This window comes from Hypanus sabinus, chromosome 8 (genome assembly GCF_030144855.1).
Source record: "Hypanus sabinus isolate sHypSab1 chromosome 8, sHypSab1.hap1, whole genome shotgun sequence".
NCBI lineage: Eukaryota > Metazoa > Chordata > Chondrichthyes > Myliobatiformes > Dasyatidae > Hypanus > Hypanus sabinus.
In genome coordinates, this window is record NC_082713.1 from 145,067,829 (window position 1) to 145,093,354 (window position 25,526).

The 25,526-nt window shown below is 40.8% G+C and overlaps 1 protein-coding gene across 5 annotated transcripts in view; it reads left to right on the forward strand.

Annotated features, from left to right (window-relative positions):
• LOC132398536 (tubby-related protein 3-like) overlaps positions 1-23,803 on the forward strand; it is a 73,048-nt gene extending 49,245 nt beyond the window's left edge. For 4 of the 5 annotated variants that reach the window (XM_059978154.1, XM_059978151.1, XM_059978152.1 and 1 more), the window contains 4 exons: positions 245-359; positions 3,471-3,569; positions 7,986-8,157; positions 21,995-23,803. In XM_059978154.1, the coding sequence (XP_059834137.1) occupies positions 245-359; positions 3,471-3,569; positions 7,986-8,157; positions 21,995-22,128 (520 nt within the window). In that variant the 3' untranslated portion in view covers positions 22,129-23,803. Of the gene's footprint in view, positions 1-244; positions 360-3,470; positions 3,570-7,985; positions 8,158-17,580; positions 17,615-21,994 lie in introns of all 5 variants that reach the window. The other variant, XM_059978155.1, reaches the window with a different exon arrangement.
• Positions 23,804-25,526: the final 1,723 nt, after the last annotated feature.

Below are 25,526 nucleotides of genomic sequence, written 5' to 3' on the forward strand. Positions count from 1 at the left end.
TCTCTGTATATAATGTTGCTAAAAACCAGTGCAATGGGTAAAACTCAACATCATCTCCTGAGGATGAGTCGTGACTCCAGAAAGTATGTATTTACAAGAGTACAATACACTATTAATCAATAGAGTTTGCACTCTTAAATCGTTTTCTTTGGGGTTTGCTGAATAAATGGGAATACCATTTGGGAATCTAAGAATATATGCTGTAAATGATGCCTATTATTGTGTTGGTTTTCTTTTCAATTAGGTCAAATTTAATGGGAACTAAGTTTACAATCTATGATAATGGAATAAATCCTGCAAAAGCAGTTGGATTACTTGATGAAGCCAATACCAGGCAAGAATTAGCTGCAATTTGCTATGTAAGTGTATCATATTTTATCATTCTAAGAACAATTGATTACTTTTCCTAGTCTTTGAAAGAGTAGCTTAAATCTTCCAAGTGTCTCATAGATGAATAAGTATTTTGAATTTCTTTTTATAAACATGTCCTGAAAATTGTGTAATTATTTTTATTGCTTAGAAGTTAAATAAGTTGCCATTATTAGCCAATGAAATAATATGGACTCCCAAAGATGGATGTAATTTTATGTCATGATGCAAAAATATGGAGCTAACAGCTAGAAGATGTAACCATTTGAAACCTAGGTACAATGTTTAAATTGACTGAGCTAGTGCATGGAATAATCAAGCAACAGTCTGACATAGTTGTCCTCACAGAATCGTGTCAAAGTTTCCTTATTTATTCTTGCATGTATTCTGTCCTACTGATGTAGCAGAATCACCAGGAGCAGTATGGCAGAATGCATGTGGGAAGGTATAGCCTGGTGGTCTTCAACATGTTCTCCAAACCTCTTGAGGTCTTATGACATCAAGTCAAAAATGGGCAAGAGAACATCTCATTATCACTTCACATACTCACTTAGCTGTTGAAAGCAGCAAAAATATGAATTGTACTCTGATTTGTAAACTTGAATGTCCAATACTAAAAGTAGTAGTGGTATTGCTCTTGGTATACCTGTGAGTTTAGAAGAGCATATCTGCTCGATTGTCCTGTGGCAGGAAGTAAATGAAATGATATTCGGATTAACCCATTTAACTGTCACCAGTTTTACCTATGGAAGATGCATCTGTCCATGAAAGTATTGGCCAAGTTGATCCCTGCATAGGACCATGTGAAGAGTAAGTCTTGACTTCACTCTATAAGAACGTCCTCCATTATGTTGTTTAGCATCATTCAAAAATGGCCCTAAGTGGCAACCAAAATGTAACTTACCACAATCTGTAACATCACAGCATGGCATATCTCTTGCTGTATTGATATTAGTCAAAACAGGGAATAAACCATGATTCAATGAGGTGCAGAGGAGCATACCAGGAGCAACCCCTGAAAATGAGGTGCTGATCTAGTGAGCCTGCAACACTCAGCTCCAGACCTCATCAAAATTTTTGTCCAAATGTGGACAGCTATGTTCCTAAATAGCTGAGAGGGACTTGCTGTAACATGGGGTAAACATTGCACCCCATGAGACTGTTTTCATTGACTTTATGATGGAGAATCAGGGACTTAACTTTAAGACCACAAGGAGCTCTGATGAAATTGGTCAGTCATCTCAACTCTGCAAAATCAAATAGTGGTTAGTCATGTGCTTACCTTCATAGGCCAGGGCACAGGCTACAAAAACCAGGAGGTAACATTACAAAGTCACAGACCCACACTTTGGAGTCTTGTATGCAGTCACAATACAGAAAGGATGCATTTGCACCAATAAGAATGCAGGGAACATTCATCAAGGTGTTGCCTGGATTGGAGTGCTTTATCCATGAGGAGAGATTGGATAGATTGGGGTTGTTTTCCCTGGAGTGAAAGAGGCTGAGAGATAACCTGAGAGAGGCATGCGATATTTTAGAAAATAATAGATGAGGTAAATAGTCAGAATCATTTCCCCTTGGTATGGGTATGAAAAGCAAGAGGCCGTTGATTTAAGGTGAAGGGAAAGAGTTTTAAAGGAATCTGAGGACTAGATTTTACACAGACTGGTTGATATCTAAACTATGCCACCAGAAAGAATGTTGGAAACTGATACAATCATGACATTTAAGAGACATTTAGACATGTACAGAAGATTATTGACCAAATGTGGGCATATCTGCTCAGTGTACATGGGCAGAAAGGTCAGATTGGATGTGATAGGCCAAAGGGCCTGTTTCTGAGCTGTACAACTTTTGACTCTATAAGCTACTGGAGGAGTTCCTCAAGGGATTATTCAGAAGAGAGGTGTTTATCAATAACTTCACATTGTACTAATCTTACTGCAATTCTTCAATGATCTGAAACGTTAACTGTTTCTCACTCAATAGATGATGCCTGACCTGACGTTTCCTTGAATTTCCTGTTCTTTTTTAATTGAATTGAATTGGTTTATTATTGCCATGTGTACCAAGGTACAGTGTAAAGCTTATTTTACACACTGTTCATACAGATCAAATCATTACACATTGCATTGAAGTAGTGCAAGATCAAACAGTAACAGTGTAGAATAAAGAGTAACAGCTACTGCAGCTTCTTGGTTATTTTCATTTTCTTTTAATCTACTTTCTTCCTATATGAATTATTCTTAACCCTACTATCTTCCCCACACATTTGCCCCTTTTAATGTTCATTTGGACTTTGGCTTCAACCATAAGTGGTTTTGTATACCAGCATTTCCCTTGCTGTCACAGTTGTATCATGGTCAAAAAATTATAACCATTGAGACTTTTTTTTAAATATAGCCCTAACACCGCTTGACAACTTTGCTGTCTCCCTGACTCTGACATAAACCACAGCATTTATCATGTTCTGCTATGCTCCACCCACCACCTCATTTCTGGTCAGCCTCCACATCCAAGTGCTACTGTCAGAATTCAGGCTATCCTTCCAATAATCTTAATTCTTAGATGTTGCAACTATATTGTAGATCCAATTTATTTTTGTATACCAACTTTCAAATTAACCTCATTCTAATCCTGCACTTCCCCTGAGGTATATCTGAAGTCAGAAAGAGCATGACGAGATTTTGTTGCTCCTTTATGTGAGAGTGTTTGCAATCCACATGCAGCACAGTGACTTTGGGTATAAAGATATTCAGGATGGTCAAACCTGCTTTCATACACCACCAACTGTCACGGTAAACAGCATACAATAAACGTGCAACCTTTTGAGCCTTTATAGAAGCTTTTTTCTTTAATTTAAAGTAATTGGTGCAAGATTTTAAATTCTGTTAATTCAAGTTTGCAAGCACCATTATGGATAATTAATAGCACCTTATTCCACTCTGACTGCTTCTTAACTAAGCAATCTGGTAATACAGGTACCAAGTTACTGGTCCTGTGCTTGACAGGTGCAGTGTCTGTGAAATGTGGAGGTTTTGGCATGTCTGTTCAATAATATTGTCTTAAATCATTCATGTTAAACTTGTATTTCTCTCCAGGAAACCAATGTCCTTGGATTTAAAGGGCCAAGGAAAATGACTGTTGTCATTCCAGGGATGAATGTGAATCATGAACGGGTCCCCATTAAACCTCGCAATGTAAGCCATTGAGAAATTGTAACAAATAGGTATTTTAATTTACAAAGATGTAAGTAATCATAACACTTAAATATAAAGAAAATATGCCAAGTGCATGTCGATATTCCAGTCAAGATGGCATCAAGCTGTGGTCTCCATTGGGTCACGGCTCAAACTGAGTTGGTTTTTTTAAAGGATTTTTTGGGGGTTCACAGGGATGGTGTTGGGCACAGGGAGGGGAGTTAGGGATCAAATTAAGGTTTATGGACAAGGATGTAGAGAAGTTTGATGATAGACCAGAGTCAAAGCCTCCCCTCCATATTCAAAGGCCAGCAACGTGGACATGGTCCAATGTCAAGCATGCAGCCCAGTGAGGACAGGGTGCCCATAGATATACAGGTGAGTGAGACAAAAGTTTGAGGTCTAGTGTTCGTGGTCCCATCATTGAGTCCAGAGCTCAAGGCTTGGAGTTTGGATCCACATCCAGAGTCCTCATTTGTTGGGATCAACAAATCCTGGGTCGGTGCCGAAGTGTTGATCAGGGGTCTAGATCAAAGCCTGAGGTCAATTGGAAGTCCAGAAGTTGATCGTAAGTTCAGAAGTCGAGGCTGGAATATCCATTAAAAGTCCAGAACGCGAAGCCTGATGGTCAGAACCCCGAATCTACGAATCTCTGCGAGTCCACTGGGGAAGTTGAAGACCCAGATGGTGATAAGTCAGCCTAAGGCTGAAAATAGCCTGTCCTGGGGTTAGAAGATTGTCCATGTTCATGCGTGGGTGAGTAGGAGGGATGAACGTGTCTTGGTTTGCAGTTGTTGGTTTACCATGTGGTATGTTCTGTTGTGTTCTGAGTTGTTCTGTGAGCATGCTTTGCTAGCACTGCAATGTGTGGCACAATTGTGAGCTGCCCCCAGCACATGCATGGGTGTGTTGGTTGTTTATGCAAATGACACACTTCACTGTATATTTTGATATACATGCGATAGATAGATCTGATTAGACTAAGATGGCGCTGGTGTACATCAGCGACTCTGTGGGTTGTAGGAAATTGTATCAGCTTTCCTCTTAAATATACTCCTTTTGAACTACTTTCGCTGCAACCTTCAGCACGTAAATTTTCTTTTAACAACGGACTACAGAATTATATCAATGATCTAAAGATCTCATGTTCGACAGTTAAATGTGGAGCAGTTAAGTGTGGCAGCTTTAAGGGGAGCCTTTAACATGTGGCATTCGAGGTAGAATTCAGACCAAGCTGAAACGCAGGGGGATGAGGCCTCTCCTACCAAGCATCTTGTCAGCGAATGTTCAGTCACTTGAAAATAAGATTGATGATATCAAAGCAAGGCTGCTGTATCAGAGGTAGATGAGGCAGATATCAATTCTTGTTGCATTGAGACTTGGTTAACTACAAACACGACGGACGCCACTATCCGACCAGAAGGTTTTACAGTTTTCAGAATGGATCGAACCTTGAACTCTGGTAAGGAAAAATGTGACAGAGTATGCTTTTTAGTCAATTCTCTTAGGTTCACAGATGTTGGAGTTATGTCAGTTTCTTGTTCCCCTGACTTAGAACGACTAATGATTATTTGTAGACCATTCTACTTGCTTCGGTAGTTCTCATCCATGATCTATTTACATACCAGCAGTGGATGATTATAAGCAAGCATTTACGAAACTGCACAGTGCTGTTCCGTAAACAAGAAATTGCCTCAATACCCCCTTGTGCAATTGGATCCTGGATTTCCTCACTTGTAAACTTCAGTCAGTTTGGATTGGCAAAAACATCTCCCCACAATCTCCATCTGCACAGGAGAACTGCAGGGGTGTGTGCTTAGCCCCTTGCTCACTTTACACCTACGACTGTGGGGCTAAGTACAACTCTAGCACCATATACAAGTTTGCAAATGACATCACTGTATCAAAGGGGGTGATGGATCAGCATACAGGAGCGACTTTGAAAACTTGGCTGAGTGGTGTAATAACATCAACCTCTCACTCACTGTCAATAAGACCAAGGAACTGATTGTAGACTTCAGGAGAGGGAACCCAGAGGTAATGAACTAGTAATCATCGGAAGATCAGAGGTGGAGAGGGACCTGGCTGTCACCATTTCAAAGGACCTGTCCTGGACCCATCATATAAATAATTATGAACAAAGCACAACAGCACCTCTACTTCCTCAGGAATCTGTAGAGGTTAGGCATGTCATCAAAAACCCTGGCAAACCTCTATAGATGTGTGGTGACTGGCTGCATTACAGCCTGGTACAAGAACACCAATGTTTTATGAGCGGAAAATCTTACAAAAGGTAGTGGATTTGCCCCATCGTGGGTAAAACACTCCCAACCATTGAGCACATCTACATGAAATGTTACTGTAGAAAAGCAACATCCATCATCAGAGATCCTCACCACCCAGGCCGGGCTCTTTTCTCACTGCTGCCATCAGGTAGAAGGTACAGGTCCATCAGGACCCGCACCACCAGGTTCAAAAACGGTTACTACTGCTCAACCATCAGGCTCTTGAACAAAAGGAGATAGCTGCACTCATTTAAGGACTCTTTTATATTGTTATTTCATGCTCATTATTTATTACTATTTATTTATATCTGTGTTTTCACAGTTACTTTATATTTGCTGATATTTACAGTCATAGATACCGTTCTATAGATTTGCTGAGTATGCCCGCAGAATAAGAATCTCAGGGTTGTATGTGGTGACATGTATGTACTCTGATAATAAATTTTACTTTGAACTTTGAATCTGAGTATGTAAGGGTTTTAAATTAGTTTGACAGCCATAGTGGTAATTAAATATGAATTAAATAGAATATTTTAAGGATCACAGATGGTACAGTGGAGGAAGGATAACAGAATATTTAAAACATTGAGGTTATGTTCATATTACATATTATAAGACCATAAGACATAGGAGCAGAATTAGGCCATCTGGCCCATCGAGTCTGCTCCGCCATTCAATCATAGTTGATCCTTTTTTCTATTTCCTCCGCAACCCCAGTTTTTGGCCTTCTATGCGTAATCTTTGATGCCATATCCAATCAAGAACCTATCAATCTCTGCCTTAAATGCATCCAACGACCTGGCCTCCACAGCTGCATGTGGCAACAAATTCCACAAATTCACCACCCTTTGGCTAAAGAAATTTCTCTGCATCTCTGTTTTGAAAGGGCGCCCCTCTGTCCTGAGGCTGTGCACTCTTGTCCTAGACACTCCCACCATGGGAAACATCCTTTCTACATCTGCTCTGTCTAGGCCTTTCAATTTTCGAAAGGTTTTAATGAGATTCTCCCCCTCATCCTTCTGAATTCCAGCGAGTACAGATCCTGAGTCATCAAACGTTCATCGTACGATAACCCTTTCATTCCTGCAATCATCCTTGTGAACCTCCTCTGGACCCTCTCCAATGCCAGCACATCCTTTCTAAGATGAGGGGCCCAAAACTGTTCGCAGTGCTCAAGGTGAGCCCTCATCAGTGCCTCAGCATCTCATCCTTGCTCTTGTATTTAAGACCTCTTGGAATGATTGCTAACATGGCATTTGACTTCCTCACCACCGCTTGGACCTGCAAGTTAACCTTTAGGGTGTTCTGCACAAGGACTCCCAAGTCCCTCTGATTCTCAGATTCCTTGATTTTCTCCCCGTTTAGAAAATAGTCCGTACATTTTTACTACGACCAAAGTACATGACCACACCATGCATTTTCTAACATTGTATTTCATTTGCCACTTTCTTGACTATTCTCATAATCTAAGTCCTTCTGCATCCTATTTGTTTCCTCAACACTACCTGCCCATCCACTAATCTTCGTATCATCTGCAAAGTTGGCAACAAAGCCATCTTTTCCATCGTGTAAATCATTTATATACAGCATAAGAAGGAGTGGTCTCAACACTGACCCCTGCGAAACACCACTAGCCACTGGCAGCCAACCAGAAAACGATCCTTTTATTCCCCACCAAGTACTCCATCACCTCATCCTTAACAATTGATTCTCTCATCTTCCTAACCACTGGTCTATAATTTCCTTTCTGCTGCCTTCCTCCTTTCTTAAGAGTGGAGTAATATTTGCAGTTTTCCAGTCCTCTGGCACCATGCCAGAGTCCAATGATTTAGTGATTATACCTTAGTGTCTACTTAACATGTTGGTGAATTATTGTGTAGTTCATTTGTCTAAATATTAAATTTAGGTGTTTCCATTTCTTATAAACAGAACTTTTTTTTAATGAAAGAGACCCATCAGTATCCTGGCGATAATGAGAAACATATTACATGTGAAAATTAAGTCCAAAATATGCCTTGTATTTTATTATCAGAAAATTCTCCAGGTCTCCTTTGTCATATTTAAAATCTATTCTTGAAGTTGGTTTTAAAATGTTAACAATGATTACTTATGTTTTCAAAATCTTCCCCAGGAACATGAAAGTTTGCTGTTGATGTGGCAGAATAGAAATATGGAAAATCTAATTGAGCTGCATAACAAAGTGCCTGTTTGGAATGATGATACTCAGTCTTATGTGCTGAATTTCCATGGAAGAGTTACACAGGCATCAGTGAAGAACTTCCAAATTGTTCATGACAATGATCGTAAGTATCCAATCTCAAACTCATATGCAACTGCCACTAGTGATGTTAAGTTCCTTTGTTGATAATTTGAATGTAGCATTTCCCTTCATAGAATTATACAGCACTGAATGGGGTCTTGAAAGCCCTGGTCCATTTTGACTATGATACTAATCATTTGCCTGCATAAGGCCTCTATTCCACAACTTTTCTATCCAAGGACCTGTCCAAATAGCTTTTAATCATTAATGGCAACTTCTCTGGCAGTGCATTTGAAATATTCACCACACATTGTGTGGGGAAAAGCCTACCCACAGATCTCTTTGAAATTGTTTCCCTTCTCACTTTAAACCTGTGTCCTCTAGTTCTAGACTTCCTTGCCCCAGGAGAAAAATTCTGAGCATCTATCCCATCTGTGCCTTTCATATACAGTAATGTCAGTTCCTCAGTTTTTTACATTCCAGTGAAAATAAATTCAGCCTAGCCAATCTCTCCTTTCCTTTCCCGGCAATATCCTGGTGAATCTCTATTGCTAGCACTTCCTTCCTGTGATGCAGCGATGAGAACAGTATATGATACCCAATCATTGTTTTGTACATCTGTAACATGACATCTCAGCTTTTGAAGGCAAACATAGCAAATGTCTTTTTCACTATCCTATCCATGCACTTCTTCCTTCAGGGTATTTTGAACCTACACCACAGGTTCTCTCTGTACCTCAACATCGCTAATATTACCTTCCAAAGTGCAATATTTCACTCTTGGCTGGATTAAATACCACATGCTGCTGTTCCACCCAACTTTCCAGCTTATCTATGTCAAACTGTTTCTTTAAAAAAATCCTCCTTCATTAATTCTACCTCCACCGATTTTTGTATCATCTGCAAGCTCACTAATTATAATGCCTACTTTCTCACTCAAGTCATTTTTATAATATACAGACAGTAAAATTCATAGCACAAATCATTGGCATACACCACTTCCCAGATTTCCACACAGAACATCACCTATCTACCACAAACCTCAGTCTCCTATAACCCAAAAAAATTTTGGATCCAATTCTCCAACTAAACCCTTGTGCCTTAGCCTTTTGGATGGGCTTTACATGTAGGTTCTTGTCAAAAGCTTAACTAAATTCTATGTAAATAACCTCCACTAACCTGCCCTCGTCAGTCTCCTTGCTTACCTAGTCAAAATCCTGCCCTTCAGAATTTTCTCCAATAATTGACAACACACACAAAATGCTAAAGGAGCTCAGTAAATCATGCAGCTTCTGCGGAGAGAAATAGCAGAATCTCTAGTTTTTATGATTAACTACCACAGATGTAAGAATTACCTGCTTGCAGCTTCCAGATTTATCCCTCCTGCCTTTTTTGAATAAAAGAGCAATGGTAGATATCTTTTGGTGCAGTTGTACCTCATCTTTGACCAATGAAAGTACAAAAATCTCTCTGTTAGACTCCCATTAATCCCCTCCCTTGCTTCATTTCCCTTTTGACCTTGCAGTCTCTAATTTAGTTAGGAAAATTTTGTCATTGCACTCCATCATTAATTGAGATGAGAATGGCCTGGATAGGTGTGGTATTAATCTTAAAGTAAATCTACTTTGTAATAAGATATAATTTAGTAGAATCTCTTGGCATAATTTTTTCAGTACTGTGCAAAAGTCTTAGGCACATGTATATAGTTAGGGTGCCCAAGACTTTTGCACAGAACCGTAATAATTTTATGTATTGCACTGTACTGCTGGTTCAAACAAAAATTTCATGATATTTGTCAGTAATAAACCTTATTGTGATATGGGTCTCTATTGCGGACTGAGAGTGGTAAGAGGGCAGGGAAAGGGGTATCATGGTTGGGAAAAGGGAGAGGGGAGGAAGTGGGAAGCACCGAAGAGTCATTCTATAATGATCAATATACCAATTGTTTGGAATCAAATTACCGTGCCTGGTGTCTCAAGGCTGGGTGCCTCTGCACCCGCACCACACCCCACCCCTGCAACTCCTCTGCTGCCTGTCCCACACTCCATCTGCAGAGCTCCACCTTCGCCTTTCCTAACTTCCTTTGCTCCCTCCAGATTTACAAACTCGCTTTCCCCTCTACTCCACAATGACAAATGCAGTACTATGCAAAAGTCGTAGGCACCCTAGTGCTTTTGCATTGTACTGTATGCCCCTTCGGACAAATTTTAACAAATTTAAAAGGCACAAGGAGGTTGAATATAGCGGGAATGGGGAGCAAAAAAATTTTTTTTAGGAGAATTAATACCAGAAAAAGTAACAGATTGTAGGAGAGTACAAGGTCAAGATAACTTAGCATTGCATGTATGTAAACAGAAAAGCATATTAAATAAGGCTAAAGGACTACAGGTGCAGGTAATCCCATGGAATTGCAACAAGTGACCTGAATTCAAGGATAGGAATTAGAAATTTTTTTAAAAAAGCATTGCAGGAGCAGTGCAGGACAGTAATTTCCTTTTGAAATGTAATCAATGATTAAACTTCCGAAGTATTCAGGTTTCTATCACCTTCAGAGCAATAAGTTACTCCCCTTTTCAGTCTTAAATAGTTTACCTCTTATTTTGACACTGCTGCCCCAAGTTCTGTGCTACTCAGCCAGGAGAAACATCCTCTGTTTTTATCTTAAAATTTTGTGTATTCCTTCCTTAGGAAAGGAGACTAAAAAATTATACAATCTTACAGGCAAGATCCCATCAATATCTTGTACATTGAACAGTGTAGCACAGGAACTAGCCCTTTGGTCCCTGATGTCTATAATAACCACGAAGCTAAGTTAAACTGCTCACCTGCTTCCACCTGATATTTATCCCTGCATTCTCTGCCTATTCATGTGGCTTTTAAACACTGCTATTGCATCTGCTTCCATCATTCCCTTTGGCAGTATACAGTGGCATGCAAAAGTTTGGGCACCCCGGTCAACATTTCTGTTACTGTGAATTCGGTGAGTAGATGATGAACTGCTCTCCAAAAGTCATAAAATTAAAGATGAAACATTGTTTTCAACATTTTAAGCAAGATTAGAGTATTATTTTTGTTCTGAACAATTTCAGAGTGAAAAAAAGGAAAGGAGCACCATGCAAAAGTTTGGTCACCCCAAGAGATTAGGTATCAGACCTTAATTAGCTTGTTAGGGCTATGGCTTGATCACAGTCATTGTTAGGAAAGGCCAGGTGATGCGAATTTCAAAACTTTATAAACCTCCTTAAACCTTGTCCCAAAAATCAGCAGCCATGGACTTCTCTAAACAACTGCCTAGCACTCTGGAAAATTAAAATAAATGATGCCCACAAAGCAGGAGAAGGCTATAAGAAGATAGCAAAGCGTTTTCAGGTAGCCGTTTCCTCAGTTCATAATGTAATTAAGAAATGGCAGTTAACAGGAATGGTGGAGGTCAAGTTGAGGTCTGGAAGACCAAGAAAACTTTCCGAGAGAACTGCTTGTAGGATCGCTGGAAAGGCAAATCAAAACCCCTGTTTGACTGCAAAAGACCTTCAGGAAGATTTAGCGGACTCTGGAGTGGTGGTGCACTGTTCTACTGTGCGGTGATACCTGCACAAATATGACCTTCATGGAAGCGTCATCAGAAGAAAACCTTTCCTGCATCCTCACCACAAAATTCAGCATCAGAAGTTTGCAAAGGAACTTCTAAACAAGCCTGACGCATTTTGGAAACAAGTCCTGTGGACTGATGAAGTTAAAATAGAATTTTTTGGCTGTAATGAGCAAAGGTATGTTTGGAGAAAAAAGGGTGCAGAATTTTCATGAAAAGAACACCTCTCCAACTGTTAAGCACGGGGGTGGATTGATCATGCTTTGGGCTTGTGTTGCAGCCAGCGGCACGGGGAACATTTCACTGGTAGAGAGAAGAATGAATTCAATTAAATACCAGCAAATTCTGGAAGCAAACATCACACCATCTGTTTTTTTTAAAAAAAAGCTGAAGATGAAAAGAGGATGGCTTCTACAACAGGATAATGATCCTAAACACACCTCAAAATCCACAATGGACTACCTCAAGAGGCGCAAGCTGGAGGTTTGCCATGGCCCTCACAATCTCCTGACCATTGAAAATCTGTGGATAGATCTCAAAAGAGCAGTGTGGACAAGACAGCCCAAGAATCTCTCAGAATTAGAAGCCTTTTGCAAGGAAGAATGGGTGAAAATCCCCCAGACAAGAATTGAAAGACTCTAAACTGGCTACAGAAAGCGTTTACAAACTGTGAAACTTGCCAAAGAGGGTGTTACTAAGTACTGACCATGCAGGGTGCCCAAACTTTTGCTTCAGGCCCTGATCCTTTTTTGTTATTTTGAAACTGTAAAAGATGGAAATTAAAAAAGTAATCTTACTTAAAGTATTAAAGAAATGTGTCATCTTTAACTTTATGCCTTTTTGGAAATCAGTTCATCTTTTACTCGCTTAGCTATTCACAGAAACAGAAATTTTGACCAGGGGTGCCCGAACTTCTGCATACCACTGTATTCAAGGAATTTATAACTCTGTTAAAAAATGTTATGTTTCCCCTCTTACCTTGAAGCTATGCCCTGTGGTATTTGATATGACCACCCTAGGGAAAAAGCCCTATCTATGCCTCTCATAATTTTATATACATTATCAAGTCAATCCTCAGGCTCTGAAGCTTCAGAATAAACCATCCAAATTAGTCCAGTCAGAATCAGAGTCAGGTTTATTATCACTAGCATGTGACGTGAAATTTGTTAACTTAGCAGCAGCAGTTCAATGCAATACACAATATAGGAGAGAAAGAATAATGATAATAAATAAAATAAAACAGAATAAATAAACAAGTAAATCAATTATGTATATTGAATAGACTTAGAAGAATGTGCAAAAATAAAAATACTGTGTATTAAAAAAGTGAGGTAGTGTCCAAAGCTTCAAAATCCATTTAGGAATTGGATGGCAGAGGGGAAGAGCTGTTCCTGAATCACTGAGTGTGTGCCTTCAGGCTTCTGTATCTCCTACCTGATGGTAACAGTGAGAAAAGGGCATGCCCTGGGTGCTGGAGGTCCTTAATAATGGACACTGCCTTTCTGAGACACCGCTACCTAAAGATGTCCTGGGTACTTTGTAGGCTAGTGCCCAAGATGGAGCTGACTAGATTTACAATCTTCTGCAGCTTCTTTTCGGTCCTGTGCAGTAGCCCCTCCATACCAGACAGTGATGCAGCCTGTCAGAATTCTCTCCATGGTACAACTATAGAAGTTTTTGAGTGTATTTGTTGACATGCCAAATCTCTTCAGACTCCTAATAAGGTATAGCCGTTGTCTTGCCTTCTTTATATATACATTGATAAGTTGGGACCAGGTTAGATCCTCAGAGATCTTGACACTGAGGAACTTGAGGCTGCTCACTCTCTCTACTTCTGATCCCTCTGTGAGGGTTGGTATGTGCTCCTTCATTTCACCCTTCCTGAAGTCCACAGTCAGCTCTTTTGTCTTATTGACGTTGGGTGCCAGGTTGTTGCTGTGGCACCATTCCACTTGTTGGCATATCTCACTCCTGTACGCCCTCTTGTCATCACCTGAGATTCTACCAACAAATGGCTGTATTGTCAGCAAATTTATAGATGGTATTTGAGCCAGATTATAACTAACTTTCTAAGCTAGCAGAATCCTGGTGAACCTCTTCTGCACTCTCTCTATAAGGTTCTCCAAAACAACAAATTTCATGACCCACAGTATGTCAGTGATATGAAAACTGATTCTGATCATTGAGCACACAAACATGAAGTGTTCCTGTTGAAAAGCAGCACCCATCATCAAAGATCTTCACCACCCAGGCCATGTTCTTTCCTTGCTGCTGTCACCGTCAGGTAGAAGGTACTATCCCTCAACCATCAGGCTCTTGAACAAAAGGGGATATCTACAATCATTCTGTTTCTGGTGTTCCCACAACTGATAGTTTCACTTAAGACTCTTCATGCTCTTGTTATTTAATATTATTTAGTTATATTTGCATTTGCACAGTTTGTTGTTCATTGAAAAGTTTAATGCAGTTATAGTTATTGTTCTATGGATTTGCTAAGTATGCCCGCATTAAGAAGAATCTTAGGGTTGTATGTGGTTACGTGTATGTATTCGGATAATAAATTTTACTTTGAACTTTACGTTGAAGTTTAATCCGGGTGTACATATAATTGCAAAGAAAAGTTTGTGAGCCCTTTGCAATTACCTGGTTTTCTGCATTAATTACTCATAAAATGTGGTCTGATCTTCATCTTAGTCACAATAATAGACAAACATAATCTGCCAAAATGAATAGCACAAACAATTGTACTTTTCATGTTTTTATTAAACACATTTAATTATTCACAGTCCCGGCTGGAAAAAGTATGTAAACTCTTGTATTTAATAAGTGTTTCTTGAGAAGAGCAGGGTCTGTCAGTAACCTGTGTGTCTTTTCTAAAGGGTATGGCACCTGTACAACCCACACCTCCAATCTCATCTTACTGATTGAAACACCTAACTCCAAATAACTTTTGTAGAAGGCATTACTCCAGAGGTTCACATACTTGTTTGAACCTAGACTGGGATTGTTTAAATGCTGTACTCAATATTGATGAGAAGAAATATAATTGTGTGTTATTAGTTTAAGCAGATTGTGTTTGTCTATTATTATTAGATTCAAGATTCAGAAAACTTTATTGTCATTCCAACCATACATCAGCTCTGCAGGGCAAAAACGAGACAGCATTTCCCAGGGGCAAGTGCAATCATAACATAACAAACACAACAATAAATAGTAAAACATGCCAATTAAAATCAATTTATAAGTGTCCACTGCTAGTTAAAAGTATCCAAAGCAGAGTCAGGTAGAGCAGCTATTTAGTAGTCTGATTGCCTGTGGGAGGAAGCTGTTTAGTAGCCTTGTGGTTTTTGTTTTGATGCTCCTGTAACGTTTACCTGATGGCAGAACAAGCAGTTTATGGAGAGGGTGTGAGGGGTCCTTAATGATGTACTGTATCTTCTGGAGGCATCGACTCTGAAAGAGGTCTTGGACAGAAGGTAGGGAGCCCCCAATAACCTCATCTGCTCCCCTAACCACCCTCTGCAAGGCTTTTTTGTCCGCAGCATTGCAGCTGGAGTACCAGGTTGTGATGCAAAAGGTCAGCACACCCTCAACCACGCCTCTGTAGAAAGTAGTTAAGATGTTAGTGGGGAGTGATACTTGTTTAAGTTTCCTCAGAAAGTGCAATCTCTGCTGGGCCCGTTTCACAATCCCAGTGGTGTTCCTGGACCAGGTGAGTTTGTCTGAGATCTGCACCCCAAGGAACTTGATGTTTTCCACTCTCTCCACTGTGGAGCCGCTGATGCTGAGGGGTGTGTACTCAGGCTGAGACCGTCTGAAATCGACGATCATCTCCTTGGTTTTGGTGACATTAAGCATCAAGTTGTTGTCACTGCACCAGCTCTCTAGGTGATTGACCTCCTCCCTGTACATTGTTTCATCATTTTTGCTGATGAGCCCCACCACTGTGGTATCATCAGCAAATTTAATAATCAGGTTTTCCTTGAATCTGGCTGCACAGTCATGTGTTAGCAATGTAAACAGCAGTGGGCTGAGCACACAGCCTTGTGGGGATCCGGTGCTCAGTGTGATGGAGTCAGAGATGTTCCTGCCAACACGGACTGACTGTGGTCTCTCTGTCAAGAAATCCAGAATCCAGTGACACATGGCAGTGTTAAGGCCAAGCAGCGACAGTTTCTCCACTAGTCTCTGTGGGGTGATGGTATTGAATGTTGAACTGAAATCAATGTACAGGATTCTGGCATAAGTGTCTTTATTGTCCAAGTGAGAGAGAACTGTGAGCAGTATGGTGGATATTGCATCCTCCGTAGAGCGATTGGGACGATAAGCAAACTGTAGAGGATCCAGTGATGAGGGGAGGCTGGCTGTGATATGAGGCTTGACAAGTTGTTCAAAACATTTCATCACTATGGGGGTCAGGGTGACGGGATGGTAATCATTCAGACAGGCTACAACTGGTTTCTTTGCTACAGGGATGATTGTGGAGGTTTTGAAGCATCTGGGGACAATGGCTTGACTAAGGGAGATGTTGAAAATGTCTGTCAGGACATCTGCTAATAAATCAGCACATTCTTTGATTACACGTCCAGGGATGTTGTCGGGACCTCCCGCTTTTTGTGGGTTGACCCTGGCAAGGGTCCTCCGTGTGTGCTCTAAATCAATGATTGGAGCCAGCTGGTCAGATGGTAAGAAAGGACTGTCTCTCTCCCTTGCTGTAGTGTTTGTTGCTTTTAAGCGTGCAAAGAAATTGTTGAGCCTGATCTTGTAGTCTGTCAGAGCTTGAATTCCCTGCCACATCCGTCTGGTGTCACCTGTGTCCATGTATTTTGCCCGCATAGGTCCTTTTTGCTTTCCTGATCCCTAGTGAAAGTGCAGACCTGGCTGAGCGAAGCGTACTCCTGTCCCCTGATCTGTAGGCTGTGTCACGGGCCTTCAGTAGCGAACGCACCTCTGTTGTCATCCATGGCTTTTGATTACCACGTGCAGTGAAGGTTTTCATCACAGTAACATCCTCTGTGCATTTGGCTATATAGCTGATTACTGCCTCAGCGTACTCCTCAATGTCTATATGGTCATCATAAGAGGCTGCTGTTTTGAATATGTCCCAGTCTGTGTGCAAAAACCAGTCTTGTAGCGCTGAGGATGCTCCTTTTGGCCAGACCCTTATCTGTCTTTTCTCTGCTCTCACACGTTTAAGCTGTGGTTTATATGCTGGTGTTAACATGACAGATATGTGGTCAGAGTGACCAAGATGGGGGCAGGGGGCTGCTTTGTATGCCTGTGGGGTGTTGGTATAAACCAAGTCCAGTGTGTTGTCGCCCCTGGTTTTGAAATCCACATATTGCAGGAATTTGAGGAACACAGTCTTTAAGCTGGTGTGGTTAAAGTCCCCAGCAATCACCACAAAGCTGTCCAGATGTGTAGTCAGTAGCTCACTGATGGCTTCATGTAGGCCTCCCAGTGCTTCATTAGCATTTGCCTTAGCATTAGCACTGGGAGCTACGTAAACAGCTGCTACAAGCACGATGATGAATTCCCTCGGCAGATAGAATAGCCGGCATTTCACAATGAGAAATTCAGCCAGAGGTGAGCAGTGTTTAGCAGCTACTGTAGTGTTCGCACACCAGTCTTTGTTGATGTAGATACACAGGTTCCCTTCTCAGCTCTTACCGGAGCTAGCTGCCTCTCTGTTTGTACAAAATGATATCATTCCCTCTAGCTGTATCACCGCGTCCGGTATGTTGTCGTGGAGCCAGGTGAAGATTAGACCACATTTTATGAGTAATTAATACAGAAAAACCGGTAATTGGAGTTAATTCCAGGGTGCCTAGAGACAGTAGAACTCTCAATTGATACAATTAAATATTCTCGTTTCAGCCTAATACAGCCAAAAAACACACCTTTTTCCAAGGTCAGTACAGTTAACAAAGATGTCTTAATGTGATTAAATGAACTATCGCTGCTTAAAACTGATGGAATCAATGCTGATTGTACACGTACTCCTCACTGGATTCCATGCAGGAAACGTTACTGCAGGTCAGGATACAAGTACATTTAAGGAAAGGGGGTTTTAAACTCCCAGTACCAACTATCTTGCTGCCAAACGTGCAGTCTGTGGTGAATAAAATCGATGATCTCAGAGCTAGGGTGCTGAATCAGAGGGACATTAGGACCACGTGTGTCCTTTGTTTCATGGAATCCTGGTTAACCCCTCTGTACTGATTCAGATTGGCAGGTTTACTATACACTATCAGGATAGATCTGTAGAGTTTCTCAAAAGCAGAAGTGGAGGAGTATGCCTCATGATCAACTCCCCTTGGTGCACAAATATATCAGTGCTGTCCCAATGCTGCTCACCAGATCTCGAATATCTCGCAGTTAAGTGCTGTCCATTTTACCTACCATGGGAGATTTCCAGGATCATTTTGGTAGCAGTATACAAACCACCTCGTGCCAATGTCAGTCAGGCTTTAGATGATCTGAGCAATGGGATCAACATCTATGAAATAGCACACCCTAACACCTTCACCATCTTTCTGGGGGATTTTAACCAGGCTACTCTGAAAAAAATTGCTGATTTAGTTTATTGTCATTTAAAAACCACAGGTGCAATGCAGTTAAAAAAATGAGACAATGTTCCACCAGAATGATATCACAAACACACATGACAAAACAGACTACACCAGAAAATCCACATAACATTTGGCAATCCCCAATCCAGAGTCCAGAGAGGCTGCTGTGTATTAGTATCGCACTACCATCTTGGCACGTTCCCCAGAAAGGAGCTCCAATCCCACCAGGCAAACAAGACCAAAAACTAAAGCTACAAGACCCGCACAAAACCACATATTTACAACAGTGCAAACAATAGCATAATTGATTAAAAAACAGACCATGGCACAGTAAAAATAGTCCAAAGATGTTAAAAGACTATAGGTTCAAAAGAAACCACCACACAGTTTCCACAAGTCCTCAGGGGTCCCTGATTGACTCGCCGTCCCACGCCGGTGGCAGAAGGGAATACCCCCGCTATGGACTTCCACGGTGCCACCCGACTCAGCCTTGCAGACCCAGCACACAGTGAAAGCGACCTGACCGCAGCGGACTTCGAGTCAGTCGAGCCTCCGAACATCCCCTCTGGAACAGCTTCTCCGAGCACCATCCTCTGCCGAGCGTATTAAGACGGCCCCGGCAATGGCCATCGGCAATGCGACCCTGGGGACTGGGGGCCTGTTCTTCCCAGCAGAGACCCAGACCTCAGAACAGCAGCAACAATGAAGAAGGTCTTCCTGGAGATTTTCAGATGTTCCTCTGTGCTCCCATGTTCGCTTTCAATCGATTATGATTGCACACGGCACCCCGCTTCACAAATAACAGATAATCAGCTCTGGAGTGGCTGCTGCAAGCTGCATTGCGCTACCATCTTGGAGTTAAAGATCATGTGCATGAGGAAACAACACACTGGACCATCGTCACACCACCATCAAGAATGCCTACCATGCTACTCCACACCTCACTTCGGGAAGTCTGATCACCTGGCTGTACTTCTATTCCCTGAGTATAAGCAGAGACTAAAGAGTGCAGCACCAGTTGTGAGGACCAAGAAGATGTGGACAAGAGAAGCACAGGAGCGCCTCCAAGACTGCTTTGAATCAGTGATCTGGACCATATTCAGGGATTCATCTTTGAATCTGGATGAGTGTGCAGCAATTGTTACCGATTTCATTAAAACCTATGTGGATGAGTGTGTGCCTACAGAGACTTACGGTACATTCCCAAATCTGAAGCTATGGATGTACCAGGAGGCATGTCATCTGCTGTAGGCTGGATCTATGGTATTCAAGGCTGGCTGTACCAGAAAACCAGGTATGACTTGTGCAGGGCTACTTCAAGGGCAAATAGACAATTTCGAATGAGGTTGGAGATGACACTGAATGTATGACAACTCTGGCAGAGTTTGCAAGACATTACTTCCTACAAGTGAAACCCAGTAGCATGAATGGCAGCAATGCTTCACCACCAGATAAACTCAACACCTTCTATGCACGCTTTGAAAGGGAGAACATAACTACAGCTGTGAAGATCCCTGCTGCATCTGATGACCTTGTGATCTCTGTTAGGCTGTCTTTAAAGAGGGTGAACTCTTGCAAGGTAGAAAGCCCCGACGAATTAACTGATAAGGCTCTGAAAACTTGTGCTAACCAACTGGTGGGTGTATTCAGGATATTTTCAACCTCTCACTGCTGTGGGTGGAAGCTCCCACTTGCTTCAAAAAGGCAACCATTATACCAGTGCCTAAGAAGAATAATGTGAGCTTCCTTAATGACTATTGCCCAGTAGCACTCATATCTACAGTAATGAAATGCTTTGAGAGGTTTGTCATGACTAGACTGAACTCCTACCTCAGCAGGGACCTGGACCCACTGCAATTTGCCTATTGCTACAATTGGTCAGTGGCAGACACAATCTCAGTCGCTCTTCACACTGCTTTAGACCACCTGGACAATACAAACACCGATGTCAGGATGCTGTTCATCGACTGTAGCTCAGCATTTAACTCCCATCATTCCCACAATCCTGATTGAGAAGTTACCGGACCTGGGCCTCTTTACCTCTCTCTGCAATTGGATCTTCAGCTTCCTAACCAGAAGACCGCAATCTGTGTGGATTGGTGATAATATCTCCTCCTCACTGAACATCAACACTGGTGCACCTCGGGTGTGTGCTTAGCCCACTGCTCTACTCTTTCTATACCCATGTCTCTGTGGCTAGGCATAGCTCAAATACCATCTATAAACTTGCTGGTGATACAACCATTATTGATAGAATCTCAGACGGAGATGAAAGGATGTACAGGAGTGAGATATACCAACTAGCGAAGTGGTGTCATAGCAACAATTTTACATTCAAGTCAGTTAGACAAAAGAGCTAATTGTGGACCTTAGGAAGAGTAAGACAAAGGAAAACACGATCCTCATCGAAGGATCAGAAGTGGAGAGAGAGAACACTTTCAAGTTCTTGGGTGTCTGAAGATCTAACTTGGTACAACATTTCAATGCAGCTAAAAAGAAGGTAAGACAGTGACTATACTTTAGGAGTTTGAAGAGATTTGGTATGTCAACAAAAACTTCTACAGATGTACCGTGGAGATTATTCTGACAGGTTGCATCACTGCCTGGTATGTTGGGAAGGGGGCTACTACACAGGACTGAAAGAAGCTGCAGAGGGTCTTAAACTTAGTTGGCTCCAACTTGGGTACTAGCCTACAAAGTACCTTCAAGGAGCGGTGCCTCAGAAAGGCAGGGTTCATTATTAAGGACCCCCCCAGCACCCAGGACATACCCTTTTCTCAATGTAACCATCAGGTAGGAGGTACAGAAGCCTGAAGGGACACACTCAGCGATTCAGAAACAGCTTCTTCCCCTCTGCCATCTGATTCCTAAATGGATGTTAAACCTGCGAACACTACCTTACTTTTTAAATATATATTATTTCTGTTCTGCACAATTTTAAATTATTCAATATACATATACCGTAATTTATTTATTTTTCTCCCTCTTCTATATTATGTATTGCATTGAACTGCTGCTGCTAAGTTAACAGATTTCACGACACATGCCTGTTAAATAAACCTGATTCTAATTCTGAATCGTAAAGGGTTCACAAACTTTGTCTTGCAACTATAGATATCCCTGCTTCAGTACTCCAATTCTTGCAATAAAAATCAAAGTACCATTTTGGCTTCTTTCCCCTTCCTTTCCAGTCCTGATGAAGGGTATTGGCCTGAAATGTCAGCTGTTTATTCTTCTCCATAGATGTTGACTGAACTGTTGACTTCCTCCAGCATTTTTTGTGTGTTGCAAAGTCCCATTCGCCATCCAATTGCTTGTATGCACATAGGCCTCTAGTTACATCTGTCTCGGTCCAACTAGGTGGCTTTGAAAGCTGACATTTCCCCAATCTTCCTCATTTTGATATACATGAACTTTTTTTTTCAACTGAAATATAATCCTCAAATTCCACAGTAGAAGAAACAAAAGATTTTTCAAGGCCATTGGGAATTGGGCTGAATTGCTTTTAAGCAAAGCTGGTCGGGACTCAATAACCATCTTCTACAATGTAGCCATTCTTTGAAGGTAATGGAGTCATTAACATGATTACCTGTCAAACTGCAGGCATTTCTTTGCCTATTTTTGTTTACATTTGTTGATTTAAATGAAATTGATAATACATGTGGAATTGGAATTATCATAAAATCTTCCATACATTAATGATGTTTTCCAACCATCAGCTGACTACATTGTGATGCAGTTTGGTCGAGTGGCAGAAGATGTTTTTACAATGGACTACAATTATCCAATGTGTGCACTACAGGCCTTTGCAATAGGATTGTCCAGTTTTGACAGTAAATTAGCATGTGAATGAGGACAACAGTGGATGCAGGCCTCCACTTTTTAAAGAAGGAAACAAAGGGACATGTCTTTGAAAACCTCCTACAAAGAAGTATGGTTGTGTTGGAATCATGCAAATACGTTTACTATGGAATTGTTTTAAATCAAATATAGAAACAAAAGAAAGCAAAATAAAAGTTCTCTGAATGTCAGAAATAGATTTCCAAGCGATCTAACAATCATGGCAAGTCGATTATGCTATTAAATATATTTTATATTGTTTTACTTGAATAAGATACTTTGCCAAATTGTAGTAGTGTGGATCAAAAGACTACTGTTCACATTTGCCCAAAGAAACAGCATGGGAGCTATCTAAAACTAGGATCCAATTTGGTATTAGCGGGAACAGGAGGAACGTCCTTAAATTATGTCACATGAATACCTGAAATAATGATTTCCTGAATTATTATATTGACCCACGTGGCATTGTTTATTTTCGTTCATATCCCCACCCCATCTAAGGCAGTGTCATATTGCTAGCACGGTGTTCGCCCACAATTAAATTCATTGCCCTTAGACTGTGAATGCTGCTAAATTTTGCCATTTATTTATCCAGTATCTGCAGGAAAACACTTCCAGCAAGAGGTGACAGATGATTAACAGGATGAAGTGTCCTGGTTGAATATAATTTTTCATCCCATTGGGGCAATAGCTGAACATGCTGGGGGTTTTCCTTTGTTGAAGCTCCGTGAAGCACCTTGAAATGTTTTCTCCATGTACATATATGGAAGCTGTTGTGGCACAGTGTGCAGTAGGTTTTGGCATAATTCTTGCTACACGTGATCTAAAAAGAGGCATCTGATTATAAGTTCTGTTCCCATGTAGTTCGGAAGAGGTATTTAGAGATATTACTCAGATATGTATTCAGACATCACATGCGGAAAAATAAAGGTGACTTGTATTACAGAAACGGAGAAAATGTGTTTCAACAGCAGAATGTTCTTAATCAATGTGAAATATTTAACTGCCATTGTGCTTGTTCTATATAGAGCTCCTAAAAGTATTCCTGCCTTAAAAGGCATTCTTGCTAGTGGCCTTTTATAATAAGCTCAAAGTTAACTGTTACACAATTCAATCTGTGCATTATCTTCTGTATTCTTAAATGTGAATGGTGTCCCTAAGATTTTCAGAACCTTTTATTTCCTCAATGGCAAGTTCAAATGTGTTTGCGTGATATATCCTTAATTCTACATCTTACTATGACAATTTATGTTGCATTTGTTTGATGTACTTCAGCCTCTGTGTTGTTTTAATACATGCTTCAATTTGGTAAATTGTCCTTATATAACTCATTCTACTATGTGTATTCGTTATTTATATAATTCAGGATTTTGCCACAAAATGAATAAAATTCACCATGTCCTAAATTTAGAACCATAGTTTTTTTAAATTCTGGTAATTTTTATAATTAAGCTTTGATTTTTAGTCATTTTGCTGCAGCTAATATTTGGCTCTACTTATTCTGCCACAATGATGTATAACTTTTATTGCCTTTATGATGTCTGCGCCACATCCATACTTGCACACTTCAATACGCCATTGTGACTTAGGTTTATATTGATTTGTATCTGTATAATGAAGCCATTATGTGATATTCTAATGTAAATTGTGGAAAGTGTGTTTTATAAAATACACAAATGTAAATGAAAGGGTGTGTGTTTTTATTGTGGATTTGAAAAAATACGATTTGCCACCATGTGGTGAAACCCTTTAAAATCGTAATTGTCGTTTTTCTGTGTATACCATTTTGACACATCATTCATTTCCTTTATAGGTAATAAGGAACAATTACAAAATTGCTTTTAAATTTACTTTAGAGAGATTTTTGTTGATATAACAACATAAAAGGGAAATATTCAGGTTTGGGAAGTTAGATATTTCGTATTCTCTGCCGACTAGGCCTTGAATCAGCTTACAGTCCATGAGGTCAGCTGAAAATTCTTTGATTTCCATAGCTGTCCCTCACATTGTAATTACAATAATAGTTAGCAAGAGCAAATCATTGAAGCACTTCTATTTCGTATTGTTTCTTTGGATGTCTGGGTCCTAAAATATATTTTCTATTCTCAAAGATTGTCTGCCCATGTATTCATGGAAACTGTATTGTATGGATGTTCCAATACCAATTTATTTCAAAGAGCTAATAAACATACATGCATTGAACAAACGCAATATACATTTAAAGTACCGAGTTCTGAAAACAATAAGTACTTACACACACATATTACATGGAAAAGTGTTTTACCAGGCAAATACATACACCTCAAGATCAAATCTAGATTATGTATTGGTGGAAAGGGAGATGCAACTTTGCAACCAGTACTGTCAGTTTGTGGCTATCTCAACACCAGATTCAGCACATGCTGGTATTACTAGTATTGAAGTTCACTGCAAATTGCAATGGTAAAGTTTGTATACATCTTTGTTTAAAAAAAATACATCAATAGATTACAAACATGTGATAAATGGATTTACTTACCAGCTGAGTACAAGATGTGAAGAGCAAGAAGTTAAAGATACAAGAGAATAGGACCAATCAAGTGTGACAGTGGAAAAGTGTGTGTGGAACTGGAGGAGATAGTGGAGATACTTAATGAATACTTTGCTTCAGTATTCACTAGAGAAAAGGACCTTGGTGGACCTTGCCACCTCCAACGAGATCCCACTACCAAGCACATCTTTCCCTCCCCCCCCCCTCCTGCTTTCAGCAGGGATTGCTCCCTACGCGACTCCCTTGTCCATTCATCCTCCCCATCCCTTCCCACCGATCTCCCTCCAGGCACTTATCCTTGCAAGCGGAACAAGTGCTACACCTGCCCTTACACTTCCTCCCTCACCACCATTCAGGGCCCCAGACAGTCCTTCCAGGTGAGGCGACACTTCACCTGTGAGTCAGCTGCTGTAGTATTCTGTGTCCGGTGTTCTGGGTGTGGCCTTTTATATATTGGTGAGACCCGACGCAAACTGGGAGACCGTTTCGCTGATCACCTATACTCTGTCCGCCAGAGAAAGCAGGATCTCCCAGAGGCCACACATTTTAATTCCACATCCCATTCCCATTCTAATATGTCTATCCATGGTCTCCTCTACCGTCAAGATGAAGCCACATTCGGGTTGGAGGAATAACACCTTATATACCGGCTGGGTAGCCTCCAACCTGATGCCATGAACATTGACTTCGCTAACTTCCGTTAATGCCCCTCCTAACCTTCCTACCCCATCCCTGATATATTTAGCTTTTTTGGTTTTTTTCCCCCCCTCCCTTTTTTTTTCTTTCTCTCTCTGCCCATCACTCTGCCTGTTCTCCATCTCTCTCTGGTGCTCCCCTCCCCTTTTCTTTCTCCCTAGGCCTCCCGTCCCATGGTCCTTTTC